Here is a 24,721-nt window from a genome sequence, read left to right as displayed (position 1 = left end):
TGACTTCACCTCTCTGGGCCTCAAAGCCCTCGTGAAATTAATGGGGCCCAGCTCCAAGATTCTTGCAAGGATGCTTTTGAGATCGGGAAGTTCCAAATCCTCAGCGCAGAGCAAGTGGAGATGCTCCACACATGAGTCTCTCCCTCTCTTCCCTAAAGGCGCGACCCCCACCCTGTCCCATGGCCCCCGCACCACAGCAAAGAAGCTCTCAGAATTCTCTACAGGATTTTTATTGCGGGTTGGGGGTGGAGGGGACGTGGGATGTCCTGTGGGAAGTCTTCGACACAGAGGCTGGGGATGTGGGAAATTTCAGAGCCTTTGCTGGGCCTCTGTCTGGGGCACAGCCTTGGAGGAGAGGGGCGGATCCTGCTTGGGTGGGGGCGTGGCGGGTGGATCCTGCTTGGGTGGGCGGGTAAGAGGGGCAGTCTCCTCGTGTGGAGGGGGAATGAGGCCTTTTCCATCCGGAATATTTTTGATTATCTTTGATGCCACTTTCCTGTAGAGAGAGACGGGGAGAGGTCATTGTGTTTTGCCCCAATCCCGCCCCTGCCCTGACTCCCTGCTCTCTTTCTTCCCCCACGACAACATGGAGAACCCTGGGCTGGGCGGCCCCACTTCTGTGCCTGTTTCCCAGAGGGACCAGAGCTCCTTGAAGTCAGAACGCTTCATGCTGGCCTGTCTCTCAAGGCCTGCCCTCTCTGCCCCACGCCCAATCTTGCCCTCACTGTCCCCTGTCCCCTGATGATTCAAGGGCACTTTCCAGCTGCCCGCCCTTTGCCCAGGCTGTTCTCTTGGCCTAGAATGCCACTCTCGCCTTGACTATGTGCACATCTTCCTGCCTCAGGGCCTTTGCACTCCCTGTCCACAGGGAACATTCTCCCCACATTCCTAGCCCCTGCTGCATTTTCCTTCATTCAGATCTCAACTGAAAGTGTCACTCTTCAGGGCAGACCCAGTCGCCCTGTCTACAAGAGCCCCTCCCCTGGCTGTTCCCTGGTTGTTCTGCCCACCCTGCTTATTCTCTTCTCAGTGCTGCGCTCCCTCTGGGCTCCTCTCCTGGAACTCCCTGGTTCATGGACTGTTCCCCTCAATCTCCCGCCCCCGAAAGGCAGCTCCCGGTGAGCTGTGACTTCGTCCTGTTCATCACTCTCATTCCCCACATGGACCAGGTCCTGGCCCTGAGCCGATGCTCAATGAATATTTGTTCAGGAACGAATGCTTTCCTAACTCCTCAGACAGAGCCACTGTGGGCAGAACACCATGGAGCGTCCACACTGTGCCAGGCCCCACGCAGTCCTCCAGGTCCTTCCCCTCAGAAGCCCCCATGGCACAGATGGAGAAACTGCGGCTCCTGATGTCATAGGAGGAGAGGGTCTGCCCCAGCCTGTGCCCCAAGTCTGTGCAGCCCCAGCTTGGGCCTGTCCCCACCACCCGGGGCCATCTCCACATGAGCCTGGACAGAGTCAGGAACCTGTCCCTGAAGTCTGAGCACCCAGAGAGCCAGCTGTGTGACCGCAGGGACCTTGTCACCCTCCCCAGCATCAGTTTTCCCGGTGTCTTCACCCATGCACCCAGCCCACCCGGGCCCGGGAAGGGGACTAACCAGGTCGCTGAAGCTCCGTTCTTCTTGTTGATGTCGTGGATGATGTGTTTCACGATCTCCTTCCCCAGGTGCTTTCCAACCTTCTTCAACCCCCCCCAGATGACGTCGATGACGCCGTCCGGCTCTAGGTCCGCCTGGTCCGGCTCTAGGTCTGCCTGTGCTGGGGCTCGGCCTGTGAAGGAGACGGGGAGTGTGCAAACATTTCGGTATTGGGAGACCTCCCGATGAGCGTCAGGGATGGGAAAGGAGGTCCAGGAACGGGATTCTTGGGGCTCCTGGTGTTAAAATGACAGGGGAGGGTAGTGGAGCCCCAGGTGGGTCTCAAGCTGCTGGGAATTGCTTTCTCTCCCCCTGGACACACCCCGCCCACGCTTCCACTCTGTAAGAGCAAGACAACCACCCTGGAAGGGTGGGGATCACTACGTCATCCGTTGCTGGGGTTCCCCAGGGCAGACTTCCCACCTGCTGGACCACCCCTTAGAGAACCTGAGACCCAGCTGATGGGATGTGGAGGGGATGGGGGTGATGAATGGACGACAGGAGAAGCCAGGCACATAAGGGGCCGCAGTGCTCTCCAGGGTCCTCTGAGCCTGGACCCCATGCCCAGGGCCAGCTTCGCACTTCCAAGTCTGAAACTCCCAGGGTCTCCTCTCCTCTTTTACCTTCACACACCATCCACAGAGCCACCAACAGGACCGGGAGCGACAGAGCAAGCCTCATGGCTGGTGAGGGGGCTCTGGAGGCAGAAGCGGGGATGGGGTCATCAGTGACACCCCATATCCCTCCCCCAGGTCCCTCCCGGGAAGTCAGTGAGCACCTACCTGGACCACAGAGGGACAGGACAGGTGAGCTCCCAGCTGGACCAGTGAGGGCCAGGTGAGATGAGGGAGCCTGGCCTGTCCTGGGCCTTTATTAGGCTGCGGAGGGGTGGGGCAGGTCCACTTTCCTCCACCTGGGCCTCCCCTGGGCATGCCTCCGAGTGTCCTCTCACCTTTCAATTTGGGCCCCTCGCTGATGGCAGCGGGTCAGGTGGGGCGCAGGCAAGACCCTTTGGCCCGAAGCCTGTGGCTGTCCATTGCCCACATCTCCAAATCTCCCTGACTGTGGGGCCCTGCACCTGCTCCAGCCCCTTCCCCCTCAGGGGGCAGTCTCCACCTCCCCTACTGATGCAGGCCCTGCTCCCAGACTCAGGGCCTCTCCCTCTCCCTCTGGGTAGCTCAGGGACTCAGTTCACCCTGGACCCCGGCCCTCTTCCATCCCACCACTTCTTCACAAGCCTCTTCAGCCCAAACAGCTCCCGCTCCACGTCTCTGGGCTCACGCAGTTGCCCCACACTCCTACTCCCTGCAGGGCCCCCCCATCTCACTCTCAGACTCGCCCTTCACGCCCCACAACTTGCATCTGGAGCACCCAGGCCTCCCTCCCTGCTCTCTGGGTCTGAACCTCACAGCCCCCTCTCTCCCTTTTGGAGAGGGGTCTTTCCAGCCTGTCTGAACTGCAAAACCTGCGCTGCAAGGCTCCCAGTGTGGGCCCCACCATCCTTCCCCCAGGCCCCCTCTTCCATTGCTCCTGCATCTCCAAGTCTGCAGGGCCCTGTAAACCCTCCATCTGCTGTTCGTCACCCTCTCAGGCCCCTCCTGGCACCCGGGTCCCCAGCTCCCCTCCCTCCACCCCATCTGCTTCTCAGGGCTGGATCCAGGGCTTCCTCCCTCCTCTCAGCCGCCTTTGACCCCCAGTGATCCCTGGCAGCTGGGAGAAGGGTGGCCCAGGATCCAGACTCTAGCTTGGCTGACCTTGTTTCCCCACCACCAAGTGTCAGTCTGGAGATGAGAGGAGATGGTTTGAAAGGGACACACAGACACTACCCTGGCAGCGCTGCAACACCCCTCTGGCCAGCCCTGCACTTCTGGTCTCTGTCAGCCACACTGCTGTCTTCCCAGACATCCGCCTCCCTGGTGAGCCCAGCAGTCCCCAGACATGCACCCAAAGTCAGCTCCGTTCCCTGTCCTGACCCAAAAGAAGAGAAAAACAAGTTGGCTTTTCCAGTCTCATCTGCATCCCAGCTATTGGGGTTTCTGTTCACAGATGGGGAAACTGAGGCACAGCCAAGAGCATTCAGTGGCTCAGTGAATGGTTAGGTGGGTGGAGGCATCTTAGTCCTTCCCATTCCCAGACCTCTGGCTATCTCTCTGCCTCCCCGCCAGTGTCAGATTCCTCCCCACAGCACCCCTGCCAGCCTGTGTTTTCCGAAGTTCCGTGCCCAGCCCCTGATCCACGTCTTGACCTGACTGGGGCTGAGGTGAGGCGGGACAGCTCTGTCTGCTCAGACGTCGTCGTATGTGAGGATTCAGAATTCATCTCTTCAAACAAGAGACGTGGCTGGTGACACCTCTTTCCCTGACACCTGGGGAAACAGGCTCAGAGGAGTGTCCCCAGCTCCAGGGCACACTGTGATCTGTGGAATGCTGAGCTGGGGCCAGGCCCTGGCCTCTGAGCCCACTGACCCTTTCCCTGCTCACTGGGCTCTGGGTGAGTCAGGTGGGAGAGGGGAGCCGCCTCCACAGAGGCACCCAAAGCAGGGCCAGGGAAAGCCCTCGTGGTGCAGAGGGTGCCGGAGAGAAAGCAGGCACAGGGGTGGGGAGAATGCAGCCTGGCCTGGGAGTCATGAGCGCCAGCTTGGCCCGTCCCATGCGGTGGGACCCCTGCTCCCCTCCTCTGAGCTCTGAGGGCGTGGGAGAGGAGAGGCTGGTGGCTCCCAGCTCCAGCCCTGGCTTCTCTAGTGTCAGCTCCCAGCTCCATCTCTGAGCCCTGACCTCCATTGGAGGTACTGACCCTCCCAGGGTGGGCCTCTCCTTCTCCCTGCAGCCTGGACTCCGCACCCACTGGGCTTGTCGGGATAGACAAGAGGTCCACAATCCAGCTGGAGGAGGGAAGGAGGGAGACTGAGGGCAGAGGACAGGAAGGACCTGCTCAGAGGGAAGAGACTTGCTACCCGAGAGGGAGGGAGAAAGGCAGAGGAACCAGGAACAGCAGAATGGTGGACAAGACGAGCCTGGAGGAGGGAGCGTGAAGGGAAAAAAGAAACAGGCAGGGTCGGGGGGCCAGAGAACCAGCAGGTGGAAGAGAGGACAGAGAGTGGTGGAAGGAAACAGAACCCAGAAAAATGAAGTCTCTTGGGGACACCAGGTCAGCAGACAGAAGGAGCAGAATCAGGTAAGACGACAGGGACAATGGCATCGGGAAAGTGGCCTCACCATGACAGTGATCTCCGGTCTTTTGAGTCACAACAACCCTCTAAACAGGTATTGTGAAGCTGAGATAGGAGGGAAGAGTGTGAGCGGCTGAGCTCCATGATGGAGGGAGACACAGAGAGGAATTTGCCAGAGACGGGGAGAGCTGAGAACAGTCAGAGAGAGGCAAGGCCGGGAGCTACAATGGAGAAAGGAAGCAAGAAATGAAGAGAGACCCCTAAGAGCTGGTGAGTGGGACAGAAAGAAATAACAAACAACCCCGGAAGGAACATCCTCTTCTATCTCCCCGTATGTCTCTCTGGCCCCTGCATTGTACCCTGTTTGGGATGCCAAGAACACAGGACACACAAGAGCTTCGTGTCACTAGGAACAGCCAGGGTGGTCTTCATTCCAGTGACCCAGCCCAAAATCCTTAGCAGTGTATGCAGCTTCCCAGGTGCCCACGTAACAATCCCATCATGGACCAAACCGTCCTGTCCCTCTTGTATCCTACTGCATCCATAATGAAATGTCAGCCTTGTTTTGCAGGACCAATGAGCAAAGCCTGCAAGTCACACAGCTGGCACATGCTCAGAAGATGGAACCCTTGTCCTCAGGTGACCTGGAGCCACCTAGGAAGCAAAAGTTCCTTAACTGTGGAACTCAATGTGCAGAGAAAGTGGTGTGGGCAGCCTCACGAGAAGGGAGGGGTCCCTTGATGGGTAGCAATCCCGACTTCTAAGATTGTGACACTCCTGCCCTCCAATCACATTCTGCCAAGCTAGTATTCTGCATAACCACGCCCTGTCCCAACTCCATAAAGTCCGTGCCTGCTTCAGCTCTGGGAGACAGATTTGAGCCCTGCCTGCTGTCTCCTTGCTTGTCATCCTTGCAATAAAGCTCTTTCTTCTCTCCAAAGCCGGTGCCGTAGTATTGGCTTCTCCAACCATCGGGCAGTGAGCGCTTGCTCAGTAACCAATTGGTGACCACAAAGGGACTTTTGTTCTCTTGCCCACCAGGCCAAAGCTTGGTGGCCGCTCAGCAGGGCGCTGGTCCTCGTTATTGACCCTGAGCAACCCCCAGGCTGTTTGAGTCTGGAGGGTCAACTTTGGGCTCTTGCTTCCCCAGGGCAGCACCACCAGCTCTTTCTGTTACTTTCACTCTTGAGAGAAGATGACATTTGTGGATCAAGATGTCTTTGGTTGAGTAATCTTAAGAAAGTGACTGTGCTTTACCTCATCTTCTCATTTGAGGCCCTGGAAATATAAATTTGACTTGTATTTTAGGAAATCCTGGCGAGCTGAGTCGCAAGTCTTCGGCTTGCATCTGGGATAATTAGAGACAGGATAAATGGTTCACTCGGAGTTACTCCAGGTAATCTGGTCCTGAGTACTCTTGGTAATCTGGTTCTGAGTGCTCCTGGTAATCTGGCTACAATCCTAATCTATGTTATATGCAGAATTGCATTGTGCATTATTGTGTATTAATGCTGTTTGTCTAATTTGAATTGGTTGTTTAGGGACTGAGTTCTGGGTGACCGCAAGAAACTCTCTTTACGAATTAATTTGAGGACGGTCTTCTGACTCTGAAGAAGAGAGGCCGTGTTCCCTCCAGTCCCTCTGGATGGTCCCAGGTGACGAGGGTTTTGTGGAGGTGTCGGGGCATCTGCCTGTACAGGTAATGACCTCATAGGGAAGACCCCCCAAATATACCTCGCCAAAACTTCCCTGTTCATAGGGAAGCGCCCGACAGTGGCCCTGTCCACGGCTTAGTCACCTAAACTCTGTGGGTGTTGGAACAGGTACAGGAAACAGCTGACCCCTTGGTCATTCTCCGGGGAGTTGTTCCTGCAAGCACCACACTGTCAGAATGTGAACCTCATCCCTAGAGAGACCTTGTTTGTTGCAGTCACCTGGGAGAAAATGGGAAATGTAGATGACCCACCCCATGGAAGCCCTTTGGGACACATTCTTCAAAATTGGGTGATGCTCACTTATAAGCCCATGAAGAAAAAGAAAATGATTTTCTTTTATAAGACAAGCTGGCCCCAAGACTCATTGGGTCAGATGAGGTGTGGCCTGAGAATAGGTCTTTGAACTGTGAGACTATCTTGCAATTAGACCTATTCTGTAAAAGGGAAGAGAAAGGGGATGAGATCCCTTGTGTGCAATCTTTGCTGTCTTGATCTGAAAAAAGAAAGGGATATGAGCTCATGATTCAGAGGGAGGATGCACGGAAGAAACCCTATCCGTCCAGAATCAAAGTCAGAGGATGACCTTGCCCTTGCCCATTTGTTGTGTCCTACAGCACCTCCACCGCATGCTGGAGGCACAGTTGGAGATGACCAGGAAGGACATAATGACCCCCCTGATGCCGCTGGTTTGACCCAGTACCCACTTTGTCTAATAGAAAGGAATGGTCACCCCTCCTCATACCCATTGGGGTCCTCAGTTCGACACAGAGAATGTTCCACAGCAGGCAGGCAAATTCAAGTTATGGCAAGTTCCTCACCAAGGCCAGCCCAGAGGGTTTCTGTAGGTGCATTCCCCCTTTTCCACTTTGGACATATACAATTGGAAAAACAACATGTCTGCCTACCGAGATGATCCCCCACAGAGGGAAAGTTTGTTTACGTCCATATTTGCTACTCTGACCAACTGCGCCGACGTTCAGGCCCTCATGGACATCCTCCTCACCCCAGAGGAAGCGGGGATGATACTGGACAGAGCTCATCAGGAGGCCAAGAGACTCCATGAGTCACAACTTAGCAACTCAATCAGGGCTCCAGCGGTAGAGGCCCTGCCCGGGGTTGAGCCAGGCTGGGACTCCGATGACCCCAGAGAGTGGTCAAGTTGAAAGCATCACAAAGCATGTTTAATAACTGGACTGCAGGAGGGGGGTGTAAAGCCAAAGAGCCTAAATAAGGTCCAGGAGGTGCAATAGAGTCCAAAAGAAAGCCCTTCGACCTCTTAGTGAAAGTCTTTGAAGCCTCCAGAAGGTATACTGACATTGACCTGGGACATCTGGGCCACGTGAGGCTAATCAGTATGACTTTTATCATCAAAGCGCCCCAGATATAAGGAAACATTTACAAAGACTAGAAGGGGGATTAGGGATGCTGATGTCACAGCTGTTTGAGGTTGCCTTTACAGTGTGTAACAGTGGGACCAGATACCAGAAAGACACAAACAACGGGAGATGAGACAGCAGGCTGCCCTGCTCACTGTACCAATCAGTGGGAATCAACCAAAACCACAACCATCCGCAGCAAGAGGCAGAAGACCATGTGTAAGACCCTCTGAGTCCCCTTCTTCCAATCATCCTGGGCACGTGACTTGGGGACTAGACAACGTGCCTATTGCAAGCAGGAAGCCCATTGGAAAAGGGGTGTCCCAGTCATTCTCAGAAGGTGAGAAAGGAAACTGTGTGCCTGGTGAGCAGATGCTCCAATTTGCCGACAGTCACCAAGAATGAAGGGGCCCGCGGCTTTCTCTAGACTCCACCAGCATCACTGACATTTCCCACAAGGAACCCTGGGTGACAACTGCTGTGGGGAAAAGACTTGTAGACTTTCTAATTGACACCGGAGCTACTTATGTTGTTCAACCCCAGGCAGGCCACCCCCTCCCTCAAGACCACGTCCATTCCTGGTGAATCTGGGGAATTCTCTCGTACACGTTTCCTACAATCACTCAAGTGTCACGTAGGGAAAACATACCTAAAGCACAGCTGTCTGTATTGCCCGAGTGCCCAACTCCATTGTGGGGGTGAGATCCACTAACCAAATGAAATGCCCAAGTGACTTTCTGACCAGAGAAAGTAGACATTAATGTGCCCCCAGATCACTCCTGTGCCCACCATGCCACCATGTTGCAACTGGGAGACGAGCCTCGATCAGGAGTCCCCGGAAAACTTCTAGAAAGACAAGAGCAGGTGTTTGGGCCAACGGGAAGTGTGGAGGAGCCAAGAAGGCTGATCCAATGGTGGTAAAACTCTGCCCAGACGCCAGGGCTCAAAATTTAAGGCAATGCCCTTCACAGAGAAATGAGAAAGAGGGTATAAAGCCTCTGACAGCCACCTTCTCAAATGCCAATCAATCAGACTGTGTCGATTCCCATATAACACTCCCGTCCTACCAGTGCAAAAATCCGGGACCAGAGACAACCATTTTCTACAGAATTTGAGAGACTGTAACCAAATAGTAGAGGATACACATCAGGGGATGCCAAATCCTTATGCTCTGCTTACAACTTCATCTGGAGGCTTCTGCTGGTTTACAGTTCTGGACTTCAGGGATGCCTTTCACTGCATACCCCTAAGCCCTTTGTCTCAGGATCTCTTCCTCTTTGAATGGGAAGATCCAGAGACAAATGTAAAACAACGATATTGCTGGATGGTCCTCCCGCAAGGATTCCGAAATGCCCCCACGATCTTCGGGGAAGCCCCAGCCAAGGACGTAAGGCATCTCCAGTTATGTGAAGGAGTCTTACTCCAATACGTGGAGGACATACTGATTGCTGGTAAAAGTAAGGAATCTTCAGACCCAACTACGATCATTACTTTAAACTTTCTAGCAGAAAGGGGATATAAAATCTCCAAGGGGGAGGCACAAATTTCTCAACCAGCTCTAAGGACTTCAGGATCTGAGTCATTGAAAGGACACAGAAACTTATTACTGGACCGAAGGGAGGCACTAGCTGAGTTGACTGTCCCCAACAGCAGGAGACAGCTGTGAGGATTGTAGGGTTGGCTGGGTTTTGTTACATTTGGATCCCTCATTTAGGGCTTATGGGCAAACCGGTATATGAGACTCTTAAAGGAAATGACTATGAACCAATGAACTGGACTGCAGAACGCCACAAGGCGTTTTATATCGTCATGGAGAAGCTTCCAGTGGCCCCAGCACTTGGTCTCCCAGACGTTAAGAAACCATTTTCTTTTTGTGCATGAAAGACCAGGAGTGAGCGTAGCAGCGCTAACTCAGAATTTAGGTGCTGCCAGAAGGCAGTAGCTTATTTTTCAAAACAACAGGACATTGTAACTCAAGATGGCCAGTTTGCCTCCGGGCTGTGGCTGCAACGTGGAAACTTCTACAAGAGCCTGAAACATTTACCCTGGGTCAGCCTCCTACTATGCACCCTCACGTCGTGTGCTACTCCTGCTTGAAGAAAAAGGTGGATATTGGCCTCCTGCAGGGAGACTGGGCAAATATCACGCCATAATACAGGACAAGCCAAATGTAAACTGAAGGTGATGTCTCCCCTAAACCTGGACGCCCTGCTCCCCAGGATGACAGCAGAACCTGTCCACGGTTGTATACAAATGACTGAAGAAGTTCACTGTAGCAGCCCCGACCTGACTGCCCAGCCTTTGGAAAATCCGCATACGGAAATGTTGACTGATGGAGCATCTTCATGCACCGTGGACTCCAGGATGCTGAGTACACAGTGGTGACTCCTCAGGAAAACCCAGAAGCAGAAGCCCTCCCTCCAGGTCCGTCTGCCCAGAAGGCAGAGATCAGCCCTCTCGAGAGCCATGCACCTTGGAGCTAAGAGGAAGGTAACCATTTATACGATGCTCAGGATGCCTCCTCCATCGTGCATGACACATGGGGCCATATGGAAAGAGAGAGGGCTGCTAACTTTAAGAAGAAAAGACATCAAACACACGGAGGGGATACTGGCCCTGTTAGAATCTGTTCTGATGCTGGAAAAAGTGGCCATAGTACACTGCCTGGGCCACCCAAACACTGATAGTTACATAGCTTCAGGACATAATTTGGCCAATCAGGCTGCAACATAGGCAGCCAGGACCCCAAACCCAGATCATAAGGCCATAGCACTACTTCTGAGTGTGGATCTGTCTCTTTTAAGCCTCAATGCTCAGAAACGGATCTAGACAGAGCAGCTGAATGGGGACTGCATGCTCACTCTCGAGGCTTAGATGGTGATCCGTACCAAACCCCCAGAGCAGGCTGGATTTAGGATGAACAGGGACCAGTGCTTATACCCGGGCATTTAATGGAAGGAATTGTTACTCGTCTGCATCATGGAATCCATCATGGGAGGGATGCCACTTATCATCGGTTCCAAAAGTCTATGGTTGGGCCACAAATGCAAAGAACCGTCCAAAAGGTGGCACAAAGTTGCCTGAAAATGCCCGAAACAATCCCAAAAGCGGGCCACTTCAATTTATAAAAGGGGTTTTATAATTCAAATATAATTGAAATTGAACCCCAAGGAAAGCACCAGGAGATGATGGGCAAATAGACTTTACTGTTCTACCAAGAGCCGCGGGAAATTAGACCTATTTGCCGGTATTTCTCCATGTCTTCACAGGATGGGTGTAAGGTTTTCCATGCAGGACAGAAAAGGCTTTCCAAGTAACCAAGGAAATGGTCCCTTACTAATGGAAACGATCCCTGGCTTTGGGCTGCCTCTTTCCATTCAAAGCGATAATGGAGGAACTTTCACAGCCAAGGTAACACATGAGGTGTCCGCAGCCCTCGGAATACAATGAAACTTACACGCTTCACGGAGGCCTCAGTCTACGGGAAAGACTGGAAAGATGAACCAGACTTTAAAGAAAATAATTGCTAAAATATGCCAGGAAACCAAGTTAACATGGGAAAGGGTCTGGCCAGTTGCCCTGCCTGGGGGAAGAGCAGCCCCAAGAAGCAGGCTTCCATGGATCCCTTAAGAAAGGTGATGGGGGGACGCCCCCTTCAGACTCAGTGTTATTGCAGTGTTGCAAATGGTCATATTGTGAAGGAACTAGATACTCTAAAATGGGGACGGTCTCTAGGGGCTGCTGTGTCTGCTACACATAAATATGCTTCTACGCAATTCATGTTCCCCACTGGCGTTCCCCTGAGAAAACAGAGTGAGTGAGAATGTGACCCTGGAGACCTCCTTGGGTTCAAATCCTGGCTCTACCCACATTTGCTATGTGTCTCACACAAGTGACTTTAGCCTGCTGTGCCTCAGTTTCTTCCTCTGTAAAATAAGGACAGGGCCAGCATCTACCACAGAGGGGTTCTGTGAAAATGTAACGTTTAGGTTTTGGGTGGTGTTCTTTCTTTGCAATTTAGTATAATTCCTCATTTCATCAAGTTTTATTGAGGGCCTGCACCATGCCCAGACCTGTGCTGGGCTGAATCTGGGGACACAGTGGTGACAACAGTCCTGGTCCTGTCCTTCTGGGGCTGACTTTCCAGTGGGGGAGACAGACCTGTCCCCAGGCAGTGATGACCGAGGGTGGGCAGGGCTGGGATGGAGGTGCTTGACCCAGCCTGGAGGTCAAGGAGGGGCCATCAAAGCTGAGACTTGGAGGGTAGGCGTTGGGTCTGTCTCTAGCTCATGTCCAGCCCTTGTCCTTGCCCAGATCCCTTTTCCTCATCCATTGACAGTGTGATAAACATCTCCTGTGTGCATGGGCATTAATCAACCCAGTGCCTTCTCTTGAGCAGCCCAGCCAGGGAAGAGCAGAGCACAGCGATAGTCCCAGGCTGGGGTCCACTGTGGTTCTCCACTTCTGGCCTGTGTGACCTTGCACAAGTCATTTTGTTACTGTGCGAGGTTTGTTTTTGCCTGCTGCCAAGAAAGCCAAACACAGAGATGACGAGATTGCAGCAGAGAGAGGGTTAAATCACAAGGCAGTCATGAGAGGAAGCCAGAGCATGACTCCAAATCTGCTTTCTCGAAAATGGGGATTCAGGGATCTTTATGGGATGGCGGGGCAGGGTGGTCTGAAATGAGGAGATGGATGATTGGAGGTGAGGAGAGGTGACATAATTGATGTTCTGCACAAGCGTCCTCACACTTCATGTCTCTTCATAGGACACAGGTTCACAAAACGGTGGTGTCAGCCTGATCTGAGGGTGGAGGTTTTATCCTCTTGACTTCTAAATGTCACCTATCAGACACCTGCATGGGTCCAGTTGATGAGCTGGTGGTCTAAACCAGCCTGAAGTGGACATGGAGTTCTCATTCCAGAAAAATAGCTCACAGACCCATTACCATGGTGACCCAGGCTCCAGGGACACGTTACCTATAGGAACCTGGTGGGAGTCAGGCAGCCTTTTGCCTAAACAGCACAGTTAACAATGGGCGGGGGAACAACCAAAGCTGTGATCAGTAATTGCAAAAAGAAAAAACTTTACTTCCTAGCTGCTTCATCATCAATGGCTAACTGTTTTCCGGTTTCAATCCCCCTGTTCCTTGGTCATTCCCCAATCTTGAGGGATTCGGGGTGACGACCCATCTAGATCCTTCCTGGTGAATTGGGGCATAGGTCTGGCTTAGAGGAATGAAACTGTTAACACTCATTTGGAAATATTCTCTTGTTCCTGGCTTCAGGTTGACATTTTGCATTATTAGAATTTTGTACCTTACTTGACAGCTTTGGAACAACATCTCAAGGCCCATTTTATAATCAAGTATCAGATAAGAAGCATAAGAAGTATAGACAACCCAAATTTCAACAGTCCCTGAAAAATAGACCTAATCCCAGTGGGGCTTCCTTCTGATCTCCACTGGGACAGACATCTGGTCTTATTTCCCATAGTCTTCTGTTCCACTGGATATGGGTCAGAGACTGAAGCAATGCACCATACCCTGATCCTACAGTTGTCATTGACGATGTCTATCAGCACAGACTGTCTGCCTAGGGGCCATCACATTCCTAAGGAACTCAAAGGAACAAAGTTATCAACTTACAGCAGCCGGGAGGGGCCATCAAATCTACAGAGCACGTGTGGGATAGTTAATCAGAGGTCATGCAAAGTTACAACATGGTTTCTTTTCTACCATATGGCTGCCTTTATGTCAACCTTGTGTCAAGCCCCTATCAATTTCACCTGTCTGAGCCTCAGTGCCCCCAAGGCATTTACAGGGCCAGCTCCCAAGGTTCTCGTGAGGATCCTTTTCAGATCGTGAAGTTCCCAAAGTCCTCAGTGCAGACCACGGAGAGATGCTCCACACATGAATCTTGGCCTCTCTTCCCCAAAGGCACAACCCCCACCCTGTCCCATGGTCCCTGCCCCACAGCAAAGACGCACTCAGAATTCTCTACAGGATTTTTATTGCAGTTGGGGGGTGGAGGGGACATGGGATGTCCTGTGGGAAGTCTTCGACACAGAGGCTGGGCATGTGGGAAGTTTCAGAGCCTTTGCCTGGGTCTCTGTCTGGGGCACAGCCCTGGAGGAGAGGGGCGGATCCTGCTTGGGTGGGGGCGTGGCGGGTGGATGCAGCTAGGGTTGGGGGGTAAGAGGGGCAGCCTCCTTGTGCGGAGAGGGAACACGATCTACTGTATCTGGAATATCTTTCATTGTATTTGATGCCATTTTCCTGTAGAGAGAGAAGGGGAGAGGTCACTGTGTTTTGCCCCAATCCCGCCCCTACCCTGACTCCCTGGTCTCTCTTCCCCCAAGAAGATTCGGAGTTGACAAGAACTGGGTGGTCCCACTTCTGTGCCTGTTTCCCAGAGGGACCAGAGCTTCTTGAAGTCAGAACGCTTCATGCTGGCCTGGCTCTCAAGGCCTGCCCTCTCTGCCCCCACGCCCACTCTGGCCCTCACTGTCCCCTGTTCCCTGTTGATTCAAGGGCACTTTCCAGCTGCCTGCCCTTTGCTCAGGCTGTTCCCTTGTCCTACAATGCCACCCTCTCCTTGACTATGTGCACATCTTCCTGCCTCAGGGCCTCTGCACTCCCCGTCCACAGGGAACATTCTCCCCACATTCCTAGCCCCTGCTGCATTTTCCTTCATTCAGATCTCAATTGAAAGTGTCACTCTTCAGAGCAGACCCAGTCACCCTGTCTACAAGAGCCCCTCCCCATCCCTGCTTGTTCTCAACACCCTGTTTATCGTCTTCTCAGTGCTGCGCTCCCTCTGGGCTCCTCTCCTGGAACTCCCTGGTTCATGGGCTGTTCCCCTCCCCCTCCCTCCCCCAAATGGCAGCTCCCCGTGGGCTGAGACTTCGTCTTGCTCATCAATCCCGTTCCCCACATGGACCAGGTCCAGGCCCTGAGCCGATGCTCAATGAATATTCATTCAGGAACGAATGCATTCCTAACTCCTCAGACAGAGCCACTGTGGGCGAAACACCCTGGAGCGTCCACACTGTGCCAGGCCCCATGCGGTCCTCCAGGTCCTTATCCTCAGAAGCCCCCATGGCACAGACGGAGAAACTGCGGCTCCTGATGTCACAGGAGGAGTGGGTCTGCCCCAGTCTGAGGGCCCAGGTCTGTGCAGCCACAGCTTGGGCCTGTCCCCACCACCCAGGGCCATCTCCACATGATCCTGGATAGAATCAGGAACCTGTCCCCAAGTCTGAGCACCCAGAGAGCCAGCTGTGTGACCGCAGGGACCTTGTCACCCTCCCCAGCATCAGTTTTCCCAATCTGTTCATCCATGCACCCAGCCCACCCGGGCCCCGGGAAGGGGACTTACCAGGTCGCTGAAGCTCCGTTCTTCTTGTTGATGTCGTCGATGATGTGTTTCACGATCTCCTCCCCCAGGTGCTTTCCAACCTTCTTCACCTCCCTCCAGATGATGTCGACAACGCCGTCCGGCTCTAGGTCCGCCTGGGCCAGGGCTCGGCCTGTCCAGGAGACGGGGAGGGTGCAAACATTTCAGTATTGGGAGGCCTCCCGATGAGCGTCAGGGATGGGAAAGGAGGTCCAGGAACGGGATTCTTGGGGCTCACGGTGTTAAAATGGGGGGGAGGTAGTGGGCCCCCAGGTGCGTCTCAAGCTGCTAGGAATTGCTTTCTCTCCCTGGACACACCCTGCCCACGCTACCACGGTGTAAGAGCAAGACAACCAATCCTGGAGGGGTGGGGGTCAATACGTCATCAGTTGCTGGGGCTCCAGAGAGCAGATTTCCCACTTGCTGGACCCAGCTTGTGGGATGTGGTGGGGTGATGAGTGGACGACAGGGGAACCTGGGCACATAAGGGGCCCCGGAGCTCTCCAGGGTCCTCTGAGCCTGGACCCCATGCCCGGGGCCAGCTTCGCATTTCCAAATCTCAAACTCCCAGGGTCTCCTCTCCCCTTTTACCTTCACACACCATCCACAGAGCCACCAACAGGACCGGGAGCGACAGAGCGAGCCTCATGGCTGGTGAGGGGGCTCTGAAGGCAGAAGCGGGGATGGGGTGATCAGTGACACCCCATATCCCTCCCCCAGGTCCCTCCCGGGAAGTCAGTGAGCACCTACCTGGACCAGAGAGGGACAGGACAGGTGAGCTCCCAGCTGGACCAGTGAGGGCCAGGTGAGATGAGGGAGCCTGGCCTGGCCTGGGCCTTTATAGGGCTGGGGAGGGGTGGGGCAGGTCTCCCCTCCTTCCCCCTGGGCCTCCCTGTGTCCTCTCACCTTTCCATTTGGGCCCCTTGCTGATGGAGGCAGGTCAGGTGGGGCGCAGGCACGACCCTTTGGCCCGAAGCCTCTGGCTGTCCGTTGCCAGCATCTCGAAATCTCCCTGACTATGGGGCCCTCCACCTGCTCCAGCCCTTCCCCCACAGGGGGCAGTCTCCACCTCCCCTCCTGATGCACACCCTGCTCCCAGCCTCAGGGCCTCTCCCTCTCCCTCTGGGTAGCTCAGGGACTCAGTTCACACTGGACCCTGGCCCTCTTCCATCCCGCCCATTCTTCCCAAGCCTCTTCAGCCCAAACAGCTCCCGCTCCACGTCTCTGGGGTCATGCCGTTGCCCCACACTCCTACCCCTGGCAGGCCCCCTCCAATCTCACTCTCAGACTCGCCCTTCACGCCCCACAACTTGCATCTGGAGCTCCCAGGCCTGGCTACCTGCTCTCTGGGTCTGAACTTTAAGGCCCCCTCTCTCCCTTTTGGGGAGGAGTCTTTTCAGCCTGTCTGAACAGCAAAGCCCACGCTGCAAGGCTCCCAGTGTGGGCCCCACCATCCATGCCCCAGGCCCCCTCTTCTGGTGCTCCCCCCTCCTCAAGTCTTCAGGACCCATAAACAGTCTGTCTGCTGTTCTTCACACTCTCAGGCCCCTTCTAGCAACAGCCCCTCTCCCCATCTCCCCTCTCTCCACCACATCTGTCTCTCGGGGCTGGATCCAGGGCTACCCCCCTCTTCTCGGCCGCCTTTGACCCCCAGTGATCCCTGGCAGCTGGGAGAAGGGTAGCCCAGGATCCAGACTCTAGCTTGGCTGACCTTGTTTCCCCACCACCACGTGTCAGTCTGGAGATGAGAGGAGATGGTTTGAAAGGGACACACAGATACTACCCTGGCAGCATTGCAACACCCCTCTAGCCACCTCAGCACTTCCGGTCCCTGTCAGCCACATTGCTGCCTTCCCAGACATCCGCCTCCCTGGTGAGCCCAGCAGTCCCCAGACACGCACCCAAAGTCTGCTCCCCTCCCTGTCTTGACCCAAAAGAAGAGGAAACAAGTTGACTTTTCCAGTCTCATCCGCATCCCAGCTATAGGGGTTTCCGTTCACAGATGGGGAAACTGAGGCCCAGCCAAGATCATTCAGTGGCTCAGTGAATGGTTAGGTGGGTGGAGGCATCTTAGTCCCTCCCATTCCCAGACCTCTGGCTGTCTCTCTGCATCCATGCCGGGGTCAGCCTCCGCCCCACAGCACCCCTGTCAGCCTGTGTCTCTCGAAGCTCCGTCCCCAGCCCCTGTTCCACATCTTGATCTGACTGGGGCTGAGGTGAGGCGGGACAGCTCTCTCTGCTCGGATATCTTCCTATGTGAGGATTCAGAATTCAGCCCTCCAACTAACAGACGTGCCAGGCAGCCCCTCTCTCCCTTACACCTGGGGAAACCGGCTCAGAGGAGTGTCCCCAGCTCCAGGGCACACTGTGATCAGTGGAATGCTGAGCTGGGGCCAGGCCCTGGCCTCTGAGCCCACTGACCCTTTCCCTGCTCACTGGGCTCTGGGTGAGTCAGGTGGGAGAGGGGAGCCGCCTCCACAGAGGCACCCAAGGCAGGGCCAGGGAAAGCCCTCGTGGTGCAGAGTGTGCAGGAGTGAAAGCAGGCACGGGGACAAGGAGAATGCAGGTTGGCCTGCGGGACACGAGTGCCAGCCTGGCCCGTCGCCTGTGGTGGGAACCCTGCTCCCCTCCTCTGAGCACTGAGGGCGTGGGAGAGGAGAGGCGGTGGATCCCAGCTCCAGCCCTGGCTTCTCTGAGCGTCAGCTCCCAGCTCCATCTCTGAGCCCTGAGATCCAGGGGCGGGGCTGACCCTCCTAGGGTGGGCCTCTCCTTCTCCCTGCAGCCTGGACCCCACACCCACTGGTCTTGTTTGGCTAGACAAGAGGTCCACAACCCAGCTGGAGGAGGGAAAGAACGAGAATGAGGGCAGAGGACAGAGAGGAGCAGCTCAGAGGGAAGGGACTTGCTAACCCAGAGGGAGGGAGAAAGGCCAACTGGTGGAGAAGACGAGCCCGGATTAGGGAGGGTGGTGGGCGGGAAAAAGAAACAGGCAGGGTGGGGGGGCAAGAGAACCCGGAGGAGGGAGAGAGAACAGAGAGAGGTGGAAGGAAACACAATCCAGAAAAATGAAGCCTCTTGGGGACAGCAGAACAGAGACTGAGGCCATGAGATGGAAGGAACAGAATCAGCTAAGACAACAAGGAGAATGGGATCAGGAAAAACACAATGATGGCTTCACCATGACAGTGGTCTCTGGTCTTTGAGTCACAACAACTCTGTGAGGCATTTATTATGAAGCTGGGCCCACTGAGGCTGGGGGAGTTCGCTTTCCTGCCCAGGCAAGTCAGAGGCGACTGCAGGATAGAAGCCAGGGCTGGATTTGTTCCAGAACCTGGGTCTTGGAGACCAAAGGGAAAAAGAAGCAGAGAAGAGACAGTGGGCCGTAGCAAGCAGAGGGAGCGGAAAAACGGAAGACTCAGAAGGGGACAGAAGGACGCAGACACTGCAGATCAGAAGAGCCATAAGGGAGAGGGGACAGGACCCAGAACTGGGTGGCCAGGGTGGGGCGGGAAAGAGAAGCTGAGCTGGAGCTGTGAGAAATGGCACACGGACGCCCAGCAGCTGCTGTGAAGTTCGAGGCATCTTTATTCATCTAGGGCCCAGCAGGAGGACAGCCAAGGCAGGGACGGCCCCTCCCGCAGGCTGGGTGGGGGACAGGAGGCATGGAGTGGGACCGGGGCCCCCCAGGCAGTGGCCAGGGCGCTCAGTGCTTCTCCCTCGGCTCGGTGGTGGGGCCGGTGCCCACAGCCGACTGCACCTTCTCCACCAGCTCCGCCCACTTCTGCTGCATGTCCTGCACCAGGGGCTCAAACCAGCTCTTGAGGCGGGCGTGGAAGGCCTCGGCCTGCAGGCGCATCTGGGCGGCCTGCTCCTCCACCTTGGCCCGCACCTCCTGCACCTGCTCCCGCACCTCGTCCAGCCGGTCCCCCGCCCCGGCGCCCACCTTCTCCAGCCGCCCGCGCAGCCGCTCGCCCCAGGCCTCGGCGCGCTCCTGCAGCGGCCTGCTGACCAGGGAGCGCGCGGTGGCCGCCTGCGCCACCAGCGGCCCCAGGCGCTCGCGGAGGGTGTTCACGCTGCGCTCGGCACCCTCCTGGACGCCGGCGCGGTACACGGCCAGGCGCTTCTGCAGGTCCTCGGCGTCCCGGAGCAGCCGCTTGCGTAGCTTGCGCAGGTGGGAGCTGAGGCGGCCCAGCAGCTCGTCTGTGCTCTGGCCCACCATGGCCTGCACCTCGCTGCGGTACTGCGCCAGGCGGCCGCGCACGTCCTCCATGTCCGCCCCCAGGCGCGCCTGGGCCGCCTGCAGCTCCTTGGATAGCCGGGCCTGAGTGTCCTGGGCCATGGGGCCAAGCTGCTCCTCCAGCTCCGCCTTGTAGGCCTTAACCTCCTTCATGGTGTCCTCCATCAGCACCCTGGGGGCCGAGAGGTGGGAGCGTGTGCGCGGAGAGAGGGAGAAAGACGGGGAGGGCAGGCTGGGGACAGAGAGACCCCAAAGAGGGACAGAAGGGAGGGGAGGAGAGACCAAGAGAAGGAGAGAGACGGACAGAAGCTGAGATGAGAGGGGTGAGGCAGACTGAGGTCCATGAGGGAGGGAGACAGAGAGGAAGACGCCAGAGACGAGAAGAGCGTAGAAAAAGAGAAAGGCAAGGACAGGAGCTCGAACTTGGGAAAGGAAGCAAGAAATGAAGAGAGGGCCCCTAAGAGTTGGTGACAGGGACAGAAAGAAACCCAGACCAGTGGAGGCTGAGAGTCCAGAAGGAATTGCCTAGCAGGAGGGTCAGGGGCGGGGCGGGCGGGGGGGGGGGGCACTCACGTCAGTTCCTGGGTGACCTGGGGGCTCAGCAGCTCCTCCTGCACCTGGTCAGACAGCGTCTGCACCCAGCGCAGGTAATCCCAGAAGCGGCTGAGGGCCTGCTCCCAGGGCTGGCTGGCCTGGCCCCCGGCCCACTCGTTCCCCAGCTGCACCTCGGCGTCCGGCTCCACGTCGGCCTGGCATCCTGCGGGGAGCAAGTTCCCAGTGATCGGGGCTCTCTGCCCGCTGCAGGCGGACAGTGCCTGGCACACAGTAGGCTCTCCACTAATGCTTGTGCGCTTCTTCAGCGCCCCGGTGGGCAGGGAGCGGGCGGAGGGACCCCTAGCCTGTTTAATCGCTTGATATGCATTTATTGAGTCTGTCTGTGCTCCATGTAGGGCCGTGCTTGGGTGACGGGGCATAAAAATCACCCCAGCGGACCCTAGGGCTCACTCCCTGCCTGACAACAATGCATTAGAAACCGTGATGACTCCCATTTGAAGGATGGGGAAACTGAGGCCCCAAGAGAGGAAAACAGCGGCTCAGAGTCTGTGAACGTCAGGAGAGGCCTCAGACCTGGGTCTGCCCCAAGGGGGAGACAAACCAGCAGAAGAGGGGCCCCAGGGACGGAAGAGGGGCAGGGAGGCCAGGGGAGGGGGGAGGGGCAGGGAACTTGAGTACCCCCCTTCCCCATACCTGCCAGGAGCGTGACCACCAACGCCGCCCACAGAGCCTTCATTTTTCCGCCTGCGATTGGTCAATCTGGGGGAGGGAGACCCTGTCAATCAACAGCCAGCCAGGACTCTTCCCACCCGGAGCCCCGCCCCACCCGGTCCCGGCCTTCAAAGCGCGGCCCCCGCCCCAGATGGGCATCACCTTAATCCAATCACAAACATTTACCGAGGCCCCTCCCTTGTCTATTTACCTCCCTCCAGTCTTCTCCTATCTCCCCATCCCTGGCTCGCCCACCGGCCGCCCAAATTCCATCCCCCTCTCCCAGGGTTCAAATTCCATTCATCCTGCTCCGAGCTGCCCGGTGAGCCCCAGCTGGGCTTCCTAAATTCCAGCCGTGCATTCCACCTCCCACCTTCCCATTCGAAGCTCCAACTTCCATCTAAGTGCCATCTTCCCCATATTAGCTCATTTAATCCTCATTTAAAAGTTTGCCTTCAGTTGATGCTCCAGCTGCCCCGCCGCCACCCCTGCGCCTCCAATTAATGGAGATCTGAGGCCGATGGGGGCACCCAGCAGGGGCTCAGGAAACGACAGTGACAATTCGTGGGCTCTTGCTATGGCTCATCTGGGTCTTCCTACAGGTCCAGCTGCTCCCCCACCCCACCTTCCAGCTAAAGCAGGATGCCCCGGGGACCCACCCCTCCCGTAGGTCCAGTCCCTCCCGCTTCTGTCCCGACCCACAGGACGGTCACCTCCTCTTCCCCCAAGCCCGTCCCCCGCAGAAGCCCTAAGCTGGTCTCTGTGCCCCCAGCTCTGCTTCTCACCGGTCCTGGGAAAGCGCGTCCTTCGCGTCCGCTGGAGCTGAATAGACCTCAGGGATCCAGGCTGTCCTCTTAAAGGGCTCCCCCCTGCCCCGCCTACTCCTGCAGAGCTAGGCCCAGCCGGGCCAGCCCCCAGTCACGAGGTGGGCTGTTCCCCCTTTAACTCAGCAGGGCCGGGGAAGGAGGTGGGGCTCGGAGGCCCCGAGACCCCCACCCCCACCCCGCCACCAGTCAAAGGAGATGACATCTCACCCAGTAACTCAGGCGCCCTGCTCTATTCTGGGGGGCTGGGCATGGGAGGCAAGGAGCGGCCAGCTGCCCAGAGCCCCTATTTCCCCTGCCCTGCTCTTTTCCTGTGCATGAATAACATTTGGGAAGGGGACCGGGGGGGCCCGAAATCCTGGGTCAGAGGAAGGAGAGGGCTGGGGGCTTGGATTCCTGGGGTGTCAGAGAGCAGGGGGCTGGAGGCCCAGACAGAGACGAGACAGGAGGGGCAGGGACAGCGAAAAGCATCTGCCAAAAGCGTGGGCTTCAGAAGTGCAAGCTGGGCTTTGATCCCAGCTCCTGCTTTGGCTGTGACCTTGGGCACAAGGAAGGGCCTCTCTGAGCCCCTTTTGCCACTTGTGAAATGAAAAGCCAGCACTTCTCCCTAACACCAGCTTGTGGATTCCGGGAGCCCCACAGACTGTATCCTCCTCAGGGCTCTGAGCATTCCTGTTGCCCAGTCAGGACAGTAGATTCTGGAACCACACGGTCCAGGCCTGAATCTGGGCTGCCAGCTGTGTGACCTTGGGCGAATAACCCAGGCTCTCTGAACATCCAGTTTCTTGGTCCACAAAACTGGGAACTAGCTGTACAGACACCGTTGTTCGGTGATGCAACAAGCTACTACCGTACCCCGGAAGTACTGGGGACAGTCTCCGGCCCACGGTGGGTCCCATATTAGAGCTGACTGCTCTGACGGGCCACACAGAGCACTCAAACACTGTCACCTTCCCAGCAGCCCTGTGACATGAATCCTAGCTCTTTCAAGACGACAAAGCCGAGGTTCACAGTTGAGGTGGGCTGTGAAGCCACATGGGGACAACCGGAGGAGGTGGGATTTGTCCTGGTCCCTCCAGAGTGTGGGAACCTCGGAGCCACGGGGTCAGGGGAGGCCGAATGCCTGGTCCCAAAAGGGGTCCCGGTGCCAGCCTGGCCCAGGCTGTCAGCTTTGGCCTCACAAGCTGCTGGCAGAGCAGGTGCAGCAGCCTCTCTTGGTGGGGGAGGGTCATCTCTGTCCAGCCGCCTCCCTCCCTGACCATGTGTGTATGTGTTTGCGTGGGGCAGACGGGGTTTCCGGTCCTGTCTGCAGGGTCAGGGGTGTCGGTTTCTCTGAGCCCCAGGTGGCAAAGGGACAGCTCCTCATCCTCCAGCTTCAGAGGCCTGAGACACAGGGCACCCCGCCCCCACCCCTCTCCCCACCTGAGTCAGACCCCAGCCGGGCCCCCGAGGCCCAGGAGTGCTGGAGCCCAGGCCCTTCTCCCCCTCAGACACAGCCACTGATTCTGAAGCCTGTCCAGGTACTTCAGTTCTTCCGGAAGCTTCTGATAGCTCTGACCTTCCCATCATGAAGAGGTGCTCACACCCCATCATGCCCTGCTCCTTTAGGAAGCTGCGAAGACCTCGGAGTCCCAGCTCAGTGTCCCCAGCCCTGCACTCAGAGACAGCGTCATCTGTGTCCACAGCTCGCAGGGACAAAGTCCTCTGCAGCCACTCTGGCAGGACGAGCTGGGGCGAGTGACCCAAGACCCTGCCCTCCTGCTGAGGGAAGGCCTGTGATGCCCCCCGAAGGCAAAGTCCCAGGCTGTGTGATCCTGGGCCAGGCCCTTCCCCTCTCTGAGCGGGGTCCAGGCAGCAGCCAGGCTTGAGAACCCCGTGGTTGGTGTCGTTCTTCTGCGCTGACCCTGCCGCGCCCCCTACCGGCCGCTGTGGGAACGTCGGCCAGATGGAAAGGGCCCAGGAGGCGGCAGACACAGCTGGAAAAGCAAGGCCTCCCACTTAGCTTGGTTTTTTATGTATATTTTTTGTTTTTTTGTTTTTTTTCTGTAAAATGTCTGGGTTCTTCCATAACTTATAAACATGATTTCTACCGGGGGTGGGGGAGGGAAGGCGGGCGGGCGGAGTGACCGGGGCTGGCAGCTCCTCTCCTTGCTGCCCCCCGGGGCCGGGCCCAGGGCCCTTGGGGGACGGGGACACCCCAACACCTCCCTGAGGTCTGTTGCCCCTCTGCCCCTGGTGCCCAGAACCCCATGTCCTCGACTCTGGAGCCCCTTCCGGGACCCCAGCCCCCTGGGCACACGGCCCCTGCTGCTCCCAATGCTGGAGCCAGTTCCAGAGTCCCCCTCAGCTGCTGGGGTGGTGGTTGTGGGCATCAGAATTGGCCACACCAAAATGTGTCACTTTGGTTAAGGACAAGGGACTGAAAGGAACTTTGACCTTCCCCCTAATTGCCTAAAAGAATTTAAGATAGAAGTTCTGTCCCCAGGACAGGCCATCACCACAGATAACTCTGGGCATCTGTAGGCTGGGAGGGTCCTTGTTAAGCCCGTTCTTATCTCAGTTCTACTTCCCAAACATTTGCTTTTCCATTTCCATGTGAGTTGCCTTCCTGCCCTTTGAGGCCCCAAATCACTATCCCCAGTGTCCTCCTTTGTCTTTAGCTGAAGATGGTGTTTAAGGTGATGGCTTCAGCCATTTAGGCAAGTTCCTCCATTTTCCTGGGCTTCTCCCAGGTACACATGTTATAAAGCTTTGTGTGATTTTCTCCTGTTATTCTGGGAGGGGCTGCTGGTGGGGCAGGAGGGGTGAGGTGGGGGCAAAGCTCGGGGCCCATCACCCACCTTCTAAAAAGCGTCCCAGGGTCCACAGGACCCCCACAGTCCCAGCCCGCCGCCCTCTACTGTCCCCTGTGGCCCGCACCCCACTCAGAGCTGAGTCCCCTCTCGCCCGCTGTCCGCAATGGGACTGAGGCCTGTACCTTTGAAGAGCAGGTGGGCCTTGGGCAGGTCCAGCTGGTACCCGAAGGAGACACTCGTGTCCTGCATCCTCGTGCTGGCCTCAAACTCCACGCCTACCTGCAGCTGGAGGGCCAGGC

The 24,721-nt window shown here is 56.4% G+C and overlaps 2 protein-coding genes and 1 pseudogene across 4 annotated transcripts; all 3 read right to left on the bottom strand.

Moving 5' to 3' along the window:
• Positions 1–13,897: 13,897 nt before the first annotated feature.
• Positions 13,898–16,681, bottom strand: LOC103544827 (apolipoprotein C-I-like). Of its 2 annotated transcripts, none has more exons than XM_008511617.2 (4): positions 16,051–16,681; positions 15,892–15,965; positions 15,283–15,433; positions 13,898–14,180 (listed from the first exon to the last, which is right to left on the bottom strand). In XM_008511617.2, the coding sequence occupies exons 2-4, from the start codon at positions 15,947–15,949 to the stop codon at positions 14,084–14,086; spliced, it is 306 nt and encodes a 101-aa protein (XP_008509839.2). In that variant the 5' UTR covers positions 15,950–15,965; positions 16,051–16,681; the 3' UTR covers positions 13,898–14,083. The 2 variants fall into 2 exon arrangements, with proteins under 2 accessions (XP_008509839.2, XP_070489021.1); XM_070632920.1 differs by having other exon boundaries at positions 16,207–16,424.
• Positions 16,682–18,862: 2,181 nt separating this feature from the next.
• APOE (apolipoprotein E) lies at positions 18,863–23,603 on the bottom strand. Of its 2 annotated transcripts, none has more exons than XM_070632914.1 (4): positions 21,589–23,603; positions 20,786–20,851; positions 20,111–20,294; positions 18,863–19,709 (listed from the first exon to the last, which is right to left on the bottom strand). In XM_070632914.1, the coding sequence occupies exons 2-4, from the start codon at positions 20,826–20,828 to the stop codon at positions 19,004–19,006; spliced, it is 933 nt and encodes a 310-aa protein (XP_070489015.1). In that variant the 5' UTR covers positions 20,829–20,851; positions 21,589–23,603; the 3' UTR covers positions 18,863–19,003. The 2 variants fall into 2 exon arrangements, with proteins under 2 accessions (XP_070489015.1, XP_070489016.1); XM_070632915.1 differs by having other exon boundaries at positions 21,517–21,679.
• A 27-nt stretch (positions 23,604–23,630) lies between these two features.
• Positions 23,631–24,721, bottom strand: part of LOC103540190 (mitochondrial import receptor subunit TOM40 homolog) — a 29,325-nt pseudogene continuing 28,234 nt past the window's right edge.

Source organism: Equus przewalskii, chromosome 9 (genome assembly GCF_037783145.1).
Source record: "Equus przewalskii isolate Varuska chromosome 9, EquPr2, whole genome shotgun sequence".
NCBI classification, from domain to species: Eukaryota; Metazoa; Chordata; class Mammalia; order Perissodactyla; family Equidae; genus Equus; species Equus przewalskii.
Note: the sequence above shows the minus strand (reverse complement) of the source record. Positions and strands in the feature narration are given on the sequence as shown.